The following is a 17,477-nucleotide window of genomic DNA, read 5'->3' as shown; positions in this document are numbered from 1 at the left end:
ATGAGTCACAACAGACTATATGGAGAGCTATCACCAAATTGGGGAAAATGTAAGAATTTGTTAGTTCTAAAGATTTTTGGAAATAATATTAGTGGGAAGATACCACCTGAGTTAGGTCAGTTAACTCAACTTGGACAACTTGATCTTTCTACCAACAACTTGCTGGAGAAATACCAAGGGAACTTGGTAACTTATATACTTTGCTCCTTTTGTATTTACATGACAACCAGATTTCAGGGCATATACCAGTTGAAATTGGAAAATTAATCAATTTGGACCATCTAGACCTATCGGCAAACTGGCTAATTGGATCAATCCCAACACAACTCAGTCAATGCTCCAAATTTTTGTCATTAAATTTGATCTGGAATTCATTGAATGGAAGCATTCCATCTCAAATTGGTGATATTGTATCCCTACAAGTTCAATTGGACCTTAGTCATAACTCAATTAGTGGACCGATACCACCTGAGCTTGCAAAGTTGGTGATGCTGGAAATCTTGAATCTATCCCATAATATGATCATAGGCTCAATACCTTTTTTCTCTCGAAGAGATGGTTAGCTTAGTATCACTTGATTTGTCCTACAATGAGTTGGAGGGTGTTGTTCCTAACAAGAAAGTTTTCAGAAATGCTTCACCATGGGTATATTGCTCCAGGTATGTAAATTTGTCCCTACTAAATACTATGTTATTATTGTTTTTTAAGATTTCTTTATTCACTTTAGTATTTAAAACCTATGACTTTTTTGCTAGATTGGGCCGTTGAAGTATTCGTTACCTTATCTTATTGTCTAAATGAGTAGAATTATTATATTTTGGAATAATTTTGGGAAAAAAATATGTTATCCGAACTTTGAAAGATTTAGTACACAATCATCAAAACTTTGATTAAAAAAAAAAATTAATCGTTTTAAATAGTAGGATGAATGTTCCCATGTCCTATTGTTATGACATTTATATGTTACATAATAAATTCTTAAATTTTCCATCTGTAAATACCCTTTAGATTTTTTATTTTTTACTTAAGCTAAAATATTTTACTTAATTGAGTCATTTTATAAAGAAACTAAAGAATATTGTAAATTGCTTATATCCCCTTGAATTTCTTGGTGGTCATGGATAAACTGGGCAAAACATTTTTGTAAATTAACTAAAGGAATTTCAGAATTTTGAAGGGGAGGGGGAAAATAGAATACTGAAATTACTCATTTGGAGTAAATTATTTTCATCTGTAAGTTACCTTATTAACTTGTGGTAAGTTATTTATTATATAGAAAAAAGGTATCCCTAGCATGACTATGCTTTCCTTTTTTTTTTTTTTTTTTTTTTTTCTTTTTTAACTTTGTAACAGGGTAATTTATTAAGAAGGAAAAAACATCCAAATAGGAGAGAAAAAAAGAAAAGTACAGCTGATGCCACTAGCCCAACTTGCTGTCTCCACCTTCGGCAAGGCCATCAGCAGAGAAAGCAAGCGAGCATCCTAGCCAAATCTAAATCTGTGCATATTCGCACCATCATTCACAAGCTCTGCTACAATGCGATTAGGAAATTCCACTGAAATCTCAGACAGGCCAGATTTAGAGGCCTTTTTAGCTAGAAAATCTGCAATGGGGTTAGCTTCCCGAAAGCAGTGAGTTATTTTCCAAGAAATGGATTCCAAATAATGAAGAAAAGAAATCCATTTTTGGAGAGCAAACCAGGGGATCTGCCTTCGTTGAATCGCAGACACCACAGACGCCGAGTCTGATTCTATCCACACATGTGTCGCATTATGAGTCTGCGCCATTGCAATCCCTTCCAATACCGCTTCAAACTCAGCCTCGTATATCTTCTTAATACCCAGGAAAATGCTAAAAGAGTCACAAACCTGGCCTTCACTGTTTCGCATCACACCACCTGCTCCAGCTTTACCAAGGTTACCCAAGGAACTACCATCCACATTGATCTTTATCCAGCCAGGGGCCAGTCGACACCAGTGCACCTCAAGGGGTGGAGAAGAATCTGAGGGAGAAATCGATAAGCCCAGATTCCTGCAGCATAAAACGTCTGAAACTCCCTTAACCTCTTTGCATGAACTGCCATGACATAGAATCAGCTCCTGTCTGATGGATTCAAAAATGAATTTAGCCTGTCTTGCCTTAGCCTCATGCCTTCTTTGACTCTATAGCTGATTACTTGGCCAGAGATGCGGCGAAGACAGGGATTTCGGGTGATAATGTGGTCTTTCCCTCCCATATTCGTGATCTCTTGCAAAGGGATTCAGATGGGAGGCCTCATTTTCGGTTTAATTAGTGCTTCTTTATCCTCCTGCTGATGGCCATGCCGAAGGTGGGAGGGTAGAGTTAGCTAGGATCTTTTGTTTGAATCTGTTTTATTGTATGGCTTTTATTTTCTTTTCTCTGATCTTTTAATGAAATAATCTTTTAGCAAAAAAAAAGTAATTAGCAGAAATCCCATCTTCCATGGCTTTTTAACGTTGAGGCCAGTAGCTCTTCTCTTCCACCATAGTAGGAAGTTAGCAATCGACACCTGGTTTTTCCACTGAATCCCAAAACAATTAAAAAAATTTTCCCATATAGAAATAGAGAATGGGCAGTGAAGAAAAATATGATCAATATTTTCTTCGGCCATCCCACAGAGATAACAGCAAGAGGCCAAGTAGACACCTTTGCTTTTAATGATCTCGTCTGTAGGAGGCTTACAATGAACCAGCCGCCATCCAAAAGTAGAATATCTAGGGGGTAAGTCCTTTTGCCAAATTAATGAGGCCCAGGGCACCTTAGGTGACTCCTTTCTAATGACCTCCCAAGTTGATGCCGTGGAGAAATTCCCCATAGGCGTTAAAGACCAAACACTTATATCTTCCGTTTGCACACTGGGAATTTTAATCTTTTTTATCTGATTGAAAATCTGCTTAAGAAAAGGAGCATTTACCTCTGGAAGATGGCATTGTCCCTCTCTAATAAAATCTCCCACTGTAGCAGAAGTGATTAGAGAACTGGAATTATCTAAGTTGATCTCCTCCATTATAGATCTCTGTCCCCACCATTTATCCTTCCAAAAATTAGCAAGAAGACCATTACCATTAATCCATCTTTCCTTGTCGTCCACAAAACTCCACATTTTTTTGATTCTTGAGGCAATAGAGGAGGGCAACAGTCTCTAAGAGTTCTTCCATCTTTCTTGACAAACCTAGCTCTGAGAAAAGTAGCAGCAGTAGATTTCTCCTTTCTCATTCTCCAAACAAGTTTGCAGAGCATGGCCTTGTTAGAATCTCTAAGCCTCCTTATTCCCAGACCCCCTTCCACCTTTGGCTTGCACAAGGTGTCCCACTTGACAGTGATCGACCTCACCATGTCAATCTCCCCTATCCAAATAAAATTCCTCATCCATCACTCCATCAGAGAGATGAGGGATGTAGGCCACCAGTAAACTGAAAAACTATGGGTAGGCATTCCAGAGATAACAGTTTTTACCAATTCCACCCTCCCCGCCATTGACAAGAGCTTGCCTTTCCAACCTGCCAGTCTACTCTTAATCTTGTCCATGATCGGAAACAAGGCCTCCTTCTTTATTCTTCCCTTGAAAATTTCCACTCCGAGATATTTGGTAGGGAAATTACACACCGGGATGCCCAGAATGTCAGAGATGCACTGCTTCCTGGCAAGAGGGATTTTTCCCAGGAAGAGCTTGCTTTTTTCTAAGCTCATACATTGGCCTGAAAATTCCTGATATTTAAGCAAAAAATCCTTTAAATTTCTGACATACCTCATAGTGGCATTGGAGAAGATAAAAATATCATCTGCAAAGAGGATATGACTAGGGGTAGGGACGCCTCTTGGACCCTGAAGCGGCTTCAATTTATTCAAGTGAATCAAGGACTTAATCCCTCTGGACAAAACTTCTTTCGCAATAATAAAGAGTAAAGGAGAGATAGGGTCCCCTTGTCTTAAGCCTCTCTCAACATCAAAGTACCCCTGCGGGCCTCCATTGACCATAATTGATATCTTAGTTGATATCAATATCTGATGCAGCCATGTAACCCATTTCTCAGAGAAGCCAAACTTACGTAGAACCAGAAACAGGAAATGCCACGAAATAGTGTCATAAGATTTTTTAATGTCAATTTTAAGGCCAAGACCACCCCCTCTTGTAGAAGCAAACATCATATTAGCAAGCTCTGATGCGAGACTGATGGTCGAATGAATTAATTTCCCTTTTTGAAAAGCCCCTTGCTCTTCTGAAATCAGACGAGGAAGGAACTTTTCAAGTCTCAAAGCCATCACTTTTGATATGACCTTGCAAAAAAAATTCCCCATGCATAAGGGGCGGAATTTGTCCAGAGAGGAAGCACCTTCCACTTTAGGTATCAGCACCAAGAAATTGTTGTTTATCCCTCTAGGCATATGACTAGAGCTAAAGAAATGGCGAGTTGCAGAACATACCTCCCTTTCAACAATATTCCAGCGTCTCCTAAAAAAAGCTCCTGTAAAGCCATCTGGACCTGGAGAGCTGTCTGGGTCGAGCTCCCATATTGCCTTCTTTATCTCTTCATCACCCGGGATAGAATCCAAGAAAAAAATATCGTTTTGTTGAAGAACCGTGGGAATGGAGTCAAGAAGGTCCACATGATCTATAGTAGGGGTGGCTTTGTGGAAATTCTCATAAAATTGCACAATGTAGTCTCCCAGCTGTTCGCGACCTTCCACAATGGTCCCATCTTGTTTCTTGAGGTATCTAATGGAATTTCTAATTCTTCTCATTTTTGCAGACAAATGGAAGAATTTAGAATTCCTGTCCCCCTGCTTCATCCATCTGATTTTAGCCTTTTCCACCCATAGCTTTTCATGCAAATCCAAGGCTTTAATCAAAGAAGTTTTTGCATCTGCTTCCCTAGCAAAAGAGTGGTCATTTAACCTGTTGGCTTCAATGTCTAACTGCACCTGCTTTAAGTTTTTTTTTGCATCTTCAAGAGCTCTATCAATGTTTGGAAAGGAGGTCTTAGCCCAGTTTTTCAAAACTTCTTTTAATTTTTTCAGCTTGAGCATGAGGACGAAGATAGGGTTCCCTGAAATCCATTCACTCCAAGATGAGTTAACCACAGTCTCAAAATCTGTATGGTCTATCCAAAATTTGTGAAACAAAAAAGGGGCATTAGTCGGTCTCTGAGACAGAGCTGAAGTGACCATAATAGGGGCATGATCCGAGGCAATTCGATCAAGGACTGTTTGGGCACAATCCTGAAATCGAGATATCCATTCGTCATTACAGAAGCTTCTATCCAACACTGCGCTAACATTACCTCTGCGGCGGTTGTTGGACCAAGTAAACTTCATTCCAGAAGAAGGCACTTGAGCCATTACACAAGCATCAACCATGGCTCCAAATTCAGCTGCCGACCCCATACTGAAGTTGCCAGGCCCTCTCTTCTCATTTTTTTCGCTAGAAAGTCAGAAATATGTATTAAAAAAGAGAGAAAAAAAGGGGGAAAATATAATACAACCTAAGAGCCAGAAAACGAGCCTCCACCTACGGCATTGCCATCAGTGGAGACTCACTTCCGCTATCTCATAAATCTAAATCTCGTTCTTCCTGCCTCATCTAAAAACAGCTCGCTCATGATGCGATGAGGTAGGATTACGTCGTCAGAAGAAATCCCAGTCTTAGCTGCTTCTTTAGCCAAATAATCTGCAATCGGATTAGGTTCCCTGAAACAATGCAAGATCTTCCAAGAAATGTTATTTAAATAACTAAGAAGGTGGTTCCATTCCTGATGAACAAACCAAGGAATAAGCCTATGGTGGAATAGGCCAACCGCTGCAGAGGAATCAGACTCTATCTAAAGGTGATTAAAATTTCTTTCATGAGCAAGAGAAATCCCCTTAATTATACTCCAAATCTCAGCCGAGAAACTGTCAGTGACATCTAGAAAAATGTGATAGCAGAACAGCATTCTACCATCATGATCTCTGAATACACCTCCCCCTCCTGCATGCCCTGGGTTACCCAAAGAGCAGCCATCTGTGTTAAGTTTCACCCAATCATGCATGGGCTTGCACCAGTGAACTTCTAGGATAGGATTTGAGCAATAAGAGGACGTAGAGAGATGCAGTCTTCTGCACAGGGTGATGTCCTCAACCGATATGGGATAAAATTTTCGGCTGCTAGATATAAAGTGGATGTCCCCTTTAACATTGCTAAAAATCACGTCTAAACTTCTTTTCGTCCCTTCAAAACGCCTTTGGTTTCTTTTTTGCCAGAGTGCAGCCAGAGAAGAGAAAAAGGCAATCACCCAAGCCTCTTTGAGGGGCCAATTTTTAGCTTTGTTTTTCCACCAAGACACCAAATCAATTATTGAAGCTTTAGAAGACCATGTCAAGTTAAAAAGACCAACAATCATTCTCCCTAAGTCAGAAGAAAATTTGCAAGCAAGAAACAAGTGGCAAATGGATTCAGAATTGGAGCCACATAGGTCGCAGCGAGATGGGAAATGGATACCCTTTGCTTGAATTTGGTCATCAGTTGGGATTTTCCCATGGATCAGGCGGCAACCCAGAATTGATAGTCTTGGTGGAATATGTTTGCTCCAAACAAAAGATGACCAAGGAACCTTGGATTTAGAGGACCTCAAGCCGTTCCATGCCGAATTGACTGAGAAGGTCCCCATAGGGTCTATGCTCCGCATGCATCTGTCCTCCATAGGGACAGAGGGTAGCTTGACGGCCTCTATCCTTTGAAAAATTTCTGCAAGAAAATCAGATTGCACTGGAGGCAGCGCCCAAGACCCATCAACAATAACGTCAGCCACAGTTTGATTAAGGTTTGAGAAAAACTCTTCATTCAACTCAGAGAGAACCCCTATGGGTTTGGGCCCAAGCCAATTATCATTCCAGAAATTTATTTTTCTTCCGCTGCCAATGATCCATCTCTCAATGTCCGAAATAAATTTCCACATTCTTCTTATACCCGGCCAAATGGAAGAGCGCCTATAAGAGCGTTTAGGAAGGCCTGAATGAAATAAAAACCCTACTCGAAGCAGGCTGCTCAGCTGGGAATCTTCTGCCTTGCTTGACCATGCTAGTTTGGCAATTAAAGCCATATTAACCTCACGCAGCCTTCTGATGCCAAGACCCCCCTCGTCCTTGGGTTTACAAATTGTATCCCATTTGACAGTGGTAGCCTTAGAAGAGTCTATCTCACCAGTCCATATAAAATTCCTCATCCACTTTTCAAGATTCCTGATTAAGGGAGAAGGCCACCAGTAAACTGAAAAGTTGTGCAAAGTCATTCCAGAGATGACAAACTTTACAAGTTCAACTCTCCCTGCCATGGACAAAAGTTTCCCCTTCCAACCAGCCAGCTTGGCTTTAATTTTGTCCATAACAGGGAGAAGAGGGTCTCTTTTCACTCGGCCTTGGAAGATCTCAACGCCCAGGTATTTTGTTAGGAAGTTGCAGCAAGGAATTTCCAACTCTTCTGCAATCCACTGCTTCCTTACTGAAGGAATTTTCCCCAAGAACAACTTGCTTTTCTCTAAATTAAAAAACTGCCCAGAGCATTTTTGATAGATAGCAAGGAAGGACTTCAAATTTCTAACATACCTCTTGGAAGCGTTCATGAAAATGAAGACATCATCGGCGAATAAGAGATGCGTAAGGACATCAGCACCACGAGGACCCGATAGAGGCTTTATATGAGATTTAGCGGCTAAGTCACTCATGCCACGATAGAGAACCTCTTCGGCAATAATAAATAGGATGGGGGAGATGGGATCTCCTTGACGTAGCCCTCTGCTGACTTCAAAAAAACCCACAGGACCGCCATTTAGGAGCACAGAGATCCTGGCCGACTGAAGCAAGGTATGAATCCAGCCAATCATTTTTTCAGAGAAACCAAACCTTCTGAGCATTTGGAATAGAAAATCCCAAGAGATAGTGTCAAACGCCTTTTTGATGTCTACCTTGAGACCAAGATTGCCGCCTCTAGAGGTCTGCCCTATTAAGTTTGCCAATTCTGAAGCTAGACAGATATTAGTCTGAATAAGCTTCCCTTTCTGAAAGGTGCCTTGCTCTTGCGAAATAATTTTTGGCAAAACACTAGAGATACGAGAGGCCATTATTTTAGATAGGATTTTACAAAAAAAATTCCCCATACATAATGGACGGAATTTGTCAAGAGATTTGGCTCCCTCCACCTTAGGAATTAATAACAAGAAATTATTATTAATACCATGAGGAAGAATACCTAATGAAAAAAAACCCTTGACAGCTCTGTAGACATCGTCATGAATTATATCCTAGCATTTTCTGAAGAACGCTCCAGTGAAGCCATCAGGTCCTGGAGAGCTGTCCGGATCGAGGTCCCACACCGCTCTCTTGATCTCCTCTTCAGAGGGAATGGCATCCAACATCACTTGGTCCGAATTCTGAAGAATTCTGGGAATGCAGTTAAAAATCTGGGGGTGATCCTCCAGGTCTACTTTCTTGTGAAATGTCTCATAATATTCTGCCAAATAGGATCCCATCTGATCTTGAGCACTAATATCAACTCCATCCTCAGTAGTGATGCATCTAATAGTGTTTTTGGATCTCTTAATTCTGGTCATGATGTGAAAAAATCTGGAACACCCGTCCCCTTCCTTAAGCCATCTTACCCTAGATTTTTGAAGCCACAATTTCTCCTGGTTTTCCATTGCTTTCCAATATTTGGTCTTGGCATCGGCTTCCTGATCAAAGAGCTGCTCAGTGAGGCCATCCTCCTCAATGCTTCTCTGAATGTTCTCCAGCTCAGCCTTGGAAGTAATCACCTCCTGATCCAGATTAGGGAAAGCTTCCCTAGACCAAGATTTAATAACAGGCTTCAGAGCCTTCAGCTTCTGCGCAAGGATGAAAGGGGGAGATCCTGAGAAGTTATTATGCCAAGCTTCTTTTATCACATCTAAAAATTAATGGTGATCCATCCAAAAAGAATTTAGCCTAAAAGGGCAGTTTTTAGGCTTAATAGAAGAAACCGAGCAGGCCATCAGGGGAGCATGATCTGATGCAACACGAATCAGCACCTTTTGAATGCAATCGTCAAAGATCTTCATCCACTCTTCATTCACAAAAGTTCTATCAAGAACCGCAGCAACATTACCCCTTCTTCGGTTATTAGTCCAAGTAAATTTTCTTCCCGAGGAAGGGATTTGGATCAAAGCTAAAGCATCAACCATGGCAGCAAACTCAGAGGCTGCGCCAAGAGAGAAACTTCCTGGCCCTCGTCTCTCGTGACGTAAAGGGTTGCATTAAAATCCCCAATAATCATTCTCGGTGCTCCCAAATCACCGGAAACTATATCCATCCACAGAGATCTCCTTTCTGCTCTGAGGCATTTTGAGTGCACCATAGAAACATTAAGCATTCTACCATTCCACTCCACTTGGATTGACAACTGCTGCTCTGACATGGAGGATATTAATGGTTTCCTTAGTCTTTGCTTACACATGATCTAAAGGTTTGGATGCGCATCGACCCTTTCATTATGAATAAAATCAGTCGCGAAACCGAATTTACTAAAAAAAATTTTTGGAAATTTATTCGTAGACACCATTGGTTCGGCTAAACAAATGATATCAGGAGAGTTCTCACGGACTATCTTCAATAAGGCAATCCTAGCTGATGCCTTCTTAATTCCGCAAATGTTCCAAAAGAGGACTTTCATGGACGCCTAGATGATGGGATTTGGTCGCCTCTAGCTGGTCGACCCACTTTCTGCATCTGTTTTCCCTTCTTTCTTTGCATTCTAACCCAGCCTTGCTGCCCCTCTTCCCTTGCCACAACCGCTGAATCTACCATTGCAGCCGCCTCGTGAGCATCGTCGCGATTGGCACCATCACGAGTGGCAACTCGCGTACTCCTGCGCACAGTCTCAAGGTGGCGATCACTGGCATCAGGGCTGCTCCCAATCCAGGATCCAGAGGTCTGATTGATAGGATCTTGGGTATGTCCAAGATCCATACCCACTTCTGCCTGACTCGCTTCAGTACTCAAACCGAGCACAACCTCCAACTGAGGATCTCCATGCAGATTGTTTGCATTTTCAAAATTTAAAATCTCATGTTGATTTGAAATCCTATTACTTGTGGAAAGAGAATCCACATTGGAGCCCAAAGGAGAAGGTCTCCTTGATGGAGGCGTCATATCCTCCCTAGGAGTCTCAACGCCCCCACTTGCCAAGTTTAAGGAACTTTCCAAAATAGGAGAGTCCTCCCTGTCACTTCCTCTCTCCACCATGGCCGGTTCAGCAGCCCCCAAAGCCTCCTCCCTACCACCGTGTAAGGTGGCCTCAGCTTCACCAGCATCATGAGCATCACGATGCTGAAGTCGACGTGAGGAAGAAAAGGTGGAAGGCACCATTGTTCCCCTAGGAGAGTCATTGACATATACTGATCCTGGGACTCCTTGATTAGGCTCCATCCGACAAGGTCGCGAATCTGCTATCTTCTTCTCTTTACAATCAGATAGGACATGTCCCACTTTTTTACAAAATCCACACTGCCCCATTGAATCTTAGTAGAGCAATTTCTGCTCAAACCAGAACAAGTTTGCAGTTCCTGGTTGCCGTCGCTCTACCTGAATTTCCTCAGGTCTTGCAGATCCTGCGTTCATCTCCACTAGGACACGAGCATAGTTCCCGTACATTACATTCTTCGTGCGATGATCGAGAGCCACCAGATGGCCCGCAGCCTTAGCCATTGTCAGTAACACCTTCTCGTGCCAGTATTCTAATGGCAAGTCTGGAAACTTCACCCAAACAAGATTTTTTTTTACTGGTTTTTCATGTATACTGAAATCCGGGCACCAGCGTTGAAAACGCATGAGCTGCCCTCCCACCTTCACAGGACTTCTCTTCCAGATGGATGCCATGTCCGCTTCTTTCTCAAACTGAAAAATGGTAAACCCTTTACCCATGGGCACCATCTTGATGTGACCCTTAAGATTCCAAGATTCGCGAGCTTCTTTGCGGACATCATCCATAGAGAGGAATCGAAAATAAGTCTACCGATAAGGGCATATCGATACCTCCCTAGTCGATCCTCATATGCATCCTGAGGTATAATTACCTTTGTTGAAGTTCCTGCGCGGACAGGGTTAGGGAGATCGTCAACTGCAGGCAGGACGCTCCCTACAGCCTTAGCATATGTTTTCTTAGGAATCTGGGCAGCAGGTTGTTCATTACCACCATCCACCACGAGGGAGGGTGCGGCAACGAGTGGTTCCTTCCCTTGATTGCCTTCTTCCGCCTGAGCACCAATTTCCATAATGTTGTCCGAAGGATCAGCCTCCTTGGATACATTCAGCGTCTGAGGTGGGTTACAGGTAGCACTCCAGAAGTCTGTGAGCCGAAGCTGCTTGCCCCTCTCCGGTGGCCGGCCTCCACCAGGGTCATGACCAGACTCAGAGATCGGAGCATTCATAGTCTTTAGCAAAAAAATCCACTACTATATCATCCAAAAAAAAAAAAATTAAAAAATAATAAAAAAAAAAAAAATAAAAAAAAAAATAAAAAAATAAAAAATAAAATATGGTATTTTAACCAATATGGCCCTCTCTTCTCATGAGATTGCAAGGTTGCATAAAATCACCCATAATTTCCCATGGAGTAGGGGACTGAGGAGAATCAACCATCAACTTCATCCACAAAGATCTTCTTTTAGCTCTAAAGCTACTCGCATGAACGAAAGAGATCTGAGCAGTAATTGAGTCCCATGTAATAGTAATCGAAATATGCTGCTCTGACTCAGTAATAATTGTAGGAATATTTAAATTCCTCTTCCAAACTATCCATAAATTTGAGGCCTTTCCGACCCGAGTATTATGAATAAAATTGCAACAGAATCCCAATCTATTAAAGAATAAATTAGGGAAATTAGTTACCTCGATCATTGGCTCCGCAATGCAAAGAATATCAGGATCTTTTTCTTTCACAAGTACACGTAAGGCGTTCTTACTAGAGGCCTTCTTCATACCCCTGATATTCCAGAAGAGCAGCTTCATAATGTCACTTTTTGGTATGGGTCTGATGAGCCGACTTGGCTGTTGGCTCCTTTTCCATAATAACTTTTCCCTTCCTTGCTGCCGCCTCCTCTGCACGTAAAGCATTATCAATAGCAGCAACCTCTGGATGGTGAACAATAGCACGACCTCCCACCAGCTGGGTGGGAGGAAGGCCCTTTACGATATGCTCGGACACCACCCCTTCCTCACCTCTACCGCCTTTGCCACCTCTCGTTGATCCTCGACCGGCATGACCTCCATGGTAATTAATATTACGTCGAGGCCTTAAGTTCCAAGCTGCAAAAGATTCCTCCAAGTGGTTTCTTGCCCTTGGAGTAGCATCATCCTCTCCCTGCTCGCTTCCTTCCAAAGAGTCAGATTCCCCGTCGGATACCGTATAGATGTGGTCCGACCCATATTCACCCTCACCCAATGGATTATCCACCATATTTGGCTCCAGATCCTCCCTGCACTGATTATTGTTAGAATTCGGCCCTCCCAAATTCAGTGAAAGGATATTTCCATAGTTAGAAATATTCTCTTTGTCTAAGTCAACCACCAGATTTCCCTCCACAAGGCAATTCATATCCCCATTCACTGTTTCCATAACCGTAGGAGGGAAATATTCTCCTACCAATCTGGGACTCCTCACACAGCTGGGGCTGGCCACTTTTGCAGTCGACCCTTCTCTCCCAACTCCGGCGAGGTTACCATGGACATGATCATCTGCGACAAAACTACCATTATTCTGGGCAACAGGCTTTCTTTCGTCCCTCTTATCGAGGCATTGGTTGGCCATATGGCCCAGTTTTTTGCATAAGGTGCATCTTGAGAGATCGTCCTCATACATCACCCGCTGTTTGAACCAGAAAATGATGTATGTACCAGGTTTCTTTCGTTCCACTTGGATCTCCTCCACCCTGGCTCCGACCAACTCGACCTCAACAAGGACTCCGGCGTAGTCGCCCATGGTGCCATTCAATGTTTTACGATCCAAAGCTACAGGCCTCCCTACGGCTTTGGCCATTGTCAGAAGGATTTTTTCATGCCAGTACTCCATTGGGAGTTCAGGGAAACGAACCCAGACTAGTTTAGTTTGGGTGTGATTATCATGGATACTAAATTCTGGCCTCCACCTCTGAAATCTAATCACCTGAGTCCCAACTTTTATGGGTCCTCGCCTCCATACCGATGACATATCCCCCTCCCTCTAGAGGAGCAAGATTAACCTTCCCCTTCAAGTTCCATAACTTTGCCGAATCACGACGGATATCATCCATGGAGATGAATCTGAAATTCACCCTTCTGATTAGGGAAAAAGAGAACGTTTGAAGTTTCTCTTCATAGGCCTCTTGTGGTACCACCACCTTAGTCAGAGACCCAGCACGGATAGGCTCTGGAAGGTCATCCACATCTGGCAACCCCTTCTTTGACACAGCAGCATAGGATCGACGACCTTCAGCATCTCCTCCAGGACGTTGGCCCCCCATTGCTGCACCCTCCAGAGGCCTGAACTCCTCAGGCACTATTTCTCTAGGATCCTCTACTGAAGCATAGCCATGGCTGGGAGCAAGGCTCCAGAAATCAGTGATCAACCGTTGTTTACTTCTATCCGGTGGCCGGCCTCCGGCAGGGACAAAAAATTCTGGCCCAGTTTCCAATCTCTCCTCTTCCTCTCTCATCGTCTTCTCCCAGTTTCCACCATCTAAGCTGTTTTCTTCTTCTTGTCTTTGATCACTATGCTTTCCTATTGAATTAGAAAAAAGTTACAATAACTAAAATTCTTTTTGAGTGCCCAAAGTAATAGGAATTGAGACCAACCCTATAGAATTTTATTAATCAAGACAAAGTACATATGGTTGGAGCACCATATGTACTTTAGGCCACCCTTAATTTTAAAATTTAAACAAAGTGCAAAAAAATGAAAATACATTTGGTGAGTCTGGTAGAAGGCACATGCAGCCTTATCTACAGAGATAAAAACAACCACTTGGATTTACTTCTCTCCTTTTTTTTTTTTTGGGGGGGGGTTGTGGGGGGGGGGGCTGGTGTTGAGGGGTGGGGGTGGGTGGGAGTCTTTATGTAGAATTCTTAGTAATCTCTACTTTGTAGATCTCTACATTTTTGGCCGAACGTGCATTTAATGTTTACTCTTTATTTTCTACCATTACACCAAGCTTGCTAAAATTGATATATCATTTTGCTATGCTTTACATTTGACAGGTTAAAGATATATAAGTTAAGTTACAATAGGAGTAGACGGTGATGTAGACAATATATCCATAAAATTTTTAGCACTAGCTGAAAGGACCAGAATTTCTAGGTGGCCCCATCTAGAGACTTATTCGAGAAGACCATATTCCTACCATATGGCATGTCAAATGGGGATGTAATGTTTGTGGACAAGTGGATTAGGTTCCCCCCACTCCTATTTGGAAATGATAAAATTTATCTGCTAATTTGAGTAGTAAATAAACAATGTTTTACCTGTACAAAACATGTATAGATAGGGTTACTAAAGTCAACAGCCACAATACTCACTAGTAATGAAGAAGTATAGGCCACAAGTTTCCTCCAAAACCATAGAGAGTAATTTATTTACATCAACTACTATTTTTTAGCCAAGTTTCCTATTGAATGGGACAACAAATTTTTGGGGAGAGGTAGACCCCAAGTTCTCTTGTTCATATGTGAAATTTAACCTCAAAGAGTTTGCCAGTGGATAAATCAAGCATTAAAATATTCACGATCATAGAGATGACGTAGAGGGGGATGTATGGATTATTGAGATATGCATGGACAGAGGGTAAAAATTTGAATTTGAGCTTTAAAATTGACACCTATGAGTTCATACATTTCTCTGCCATATCCATCATTTTAAATATATTATATTTTCTTGCTTCTATTTTAAAACTTATTTGTTGTCTTATTTATACACTTTCACTAAGCCTTTTTCTTTCTTCCCTTGTAGAGCTTGCCTATACTATGGTTATAACTGAGAAGTGTGATGTATATAGTTTTGGGGTACTAGCACTAGAAACAATTATGGGAAGGCATCCAGGGGAGCTCATCTCATCTTTAACGTCACTAGTTGGCCAAAAGATGTTGTTAAGGGATATGTTAGACCCATGCCTCACCTTTCCATCAGATCCAAAGGTGGCGAAGGAAGTGATTTCTGTTGTGAGAATAGCACTTGCATGTTCACGTAGTCACCCACAATCTCGTCCAACTATGCATCAAGTATTAGAAGAGCTACTTGTTATCGGACCATCATCTATGGAGCATTTTCATACAGTTTCTGTAGGTGACCTAAATGATATTGACGTGCAATAATTGTGATCGAAGATTCATTTGACCTACAGGGGATTGAGGCGATTCATTTCAGACTACACTCAAAATTAAACAATAGTTCTCAAGGTCAGCCTTATGTTAATTGCTTCTTCTTCTTTTTCTTCTTCTTCTTTTTTTATTTTTAAATCCAATGTTTAAACTATATAACCTTTTGGGCTTTTGATAGGGATGGCATGGCTGAAGTTCTCATTGTAGACCACACAACTAGTCTTTATTTCTTTGGAGGTGTTTCTTTTTTTAAAACATTTTTTTTTGTTTTTTTTTGCTTAAGGTCAACAAAGTATATGTATTAAGAATGAAATAAAGAATACAGAAAACAAACCTAAATCTTTTCTGAAAACATTTGTAATTATGAGTTCTCTATTTTAAAATATATACTTAGCATTGGTAGTTATTTATTTTAATTTTACTAAATGAGGTTTTCCTAATGTCAATTTAATTCATCATGATCCCTTTCTTAATTTGGAACTTAGAAGTGAAGTTGAAGGAAGCCACAAAGATTCTTTTGTTTCAGCCTCATGTTGTAGTGACAATTGGCTTCAAGGGGTTCTCTTTTCAACTCCTTAGACAATTATGTGTTAACATTCGACCACTTTTCTTTTGTAGTGAAATAAAGACTAAAATTTTGGTTATATATGATATTGAGGGAATATGAAGAATTCAAGGTTCAGATATATGGGTCAGTTTTCATGGCACAAAAGGTTCCCAAAGACGGTTGGACTATGCAAGATGAAACACCATGGCCAGGGACCAATATATTGGATCATCCAACTAAGGTGCTATTCTATTTACAATAGCATGATCTGAGTACCATTAATAGCAGGAGAGCTGTTAAGAGCATGCCTTTCTAGTTGGTTGATATGTGTTAAAATACCATAGTTAACCTAGAACGTATTCTTCATAAGAATGTTGTCTAGCTTAGTATCATTTCATCATGATTTTTGTGCTTGGACGGGGGATCCAATATGTATAATATTTGATAAACATGTTTCTGTCGTTGTAGTGCATTTATACACAAAATGTGTTATCTTTAAAATGTCTGCTTATGAAGCATTTTTTTTTTCTAAAACTAAACTACATTTAAGGACAAGAAAATGCTAAAGTAGTTGGGATCCATACTGGTTCCTTTGTTTCTCAACATATGACTTATGCAACAGATATTTCTTGGACAAAATGGTGTTCGTGATACTGAAGGAAATGAATTGCCATGTTTGGTTTATGTTTCTCGAAAGTAGCCACCGGAATTTGATCACCACAAAATAGTTGGGGACATAAAATACTCTGATAAAGCCCAATCTTATTTCTTCAGCTGGCACAACTTTTTTATTTTTTTTATTTTTTTATTTTTTTTATTGAATGTGAGGGTCTTTGTAATATTCATTTCCAATGCACCTTATCTTTTGAATGTTGACTGTGATTATTATATAAGCAGGATGTGTTTTTGGAAGGCAAGCATTTTATGGCTATGATGCCCATGTAAAGAAGAAACCTCTTAGAAAGACATAAAATTGGTAGTTGTGTTGTGGTTCTTGGAAGAAGAACAAAGATTGTGAAAAAAGATATAAGGGGACAAAAGGAAATATCTTCGACATAAGCATCCTACCCCTGACTTGGCATGACTCACATTGGCTCATATAATCAAATTAATGTAGAAGTAGTTGAGTTGTGGCACCTGAACAGAGAACTCCTGCTGCAGAAGAGGAATCTCGCATGCCAACTTTCTTCTGGATAATCCCAATTGGCTGTCGTTGCAGGGGTTTCTAAGGTAATTGTACTTCCATTGCTATAAAAAATTTTGATTGCCCTTTGCATGTTTAGATATATCCAACTTTAGTATTATCTTGATGAATAGTTTATTTTGTTCTTTGCAGTGTGATTAGATGTCTACTATAGGAAGAGTGTGAGACCAATTGAGATTGAGGTTTGTTTTTCTGATTTTGTCCAACTTAAAGTATTTTTTTGACGGTTTTTTCCTTAATTTTTTAGAGAACGGTAAGTATTCATAGTGCAAATGCCTTTTCAAATTTACTCTCACTCTATGCTCTAAAACTATGTCACTTCTAATCATGTATCTTTATTTTCTATTACT

The 17,477-nt window shown here is 40.9% G+C and overlaps 1 protein-coding gene across 1 annotated transcript in view; it reads left to right on the top strand.

Annotated features, from left to right (window-relative positions):
• Nucleotides 1–17,141, top strand: part of LOC122086473 (MDIS1-interacting receptor like kinase 2-like) — an 18,300-nt gene extending 1,159 nt beyond the window's left edge. The window contains exons 2-3 of the mRNA XM_042655285.1: nt 15,009–15,454; nt 16,821–17,141. Coding sequence (XP_042511219.1) covers nt 15,009–15,370 — 362 coding nt within the window. The 3' untranslated portion in view covers nt 15,371–15,454; nt 16,821–17,141. The remainder of the gene's footprint in view (nt 1–15,008; nt 15,455–16,820) is intronic.
• Nucleotides 17,142–17,477: the final 336 nt, after the last annotated feature.

The sequence above is a fragment of the Macadamia integrifolia genome, chromosome 8 (genome assembly GCF_013358625.1).
Source record: "Macadamia integrifolia cultivar HAES 741 chromosome 8, SCU_Mint_v3, whole genome shotgun sequence".
Lineage (NCBI taxonomy): Eukaryota > Viridiplantae > Streptophyta > Magnoliopsida > Proteales > Proteaceae > Macadamia > Macadamia integrifolia.
The sequence above is the reverse complement of the archived record's forward strand: the minus strand, read 5'-3'. Positions and strand labels throughout refer to the sequence as shown.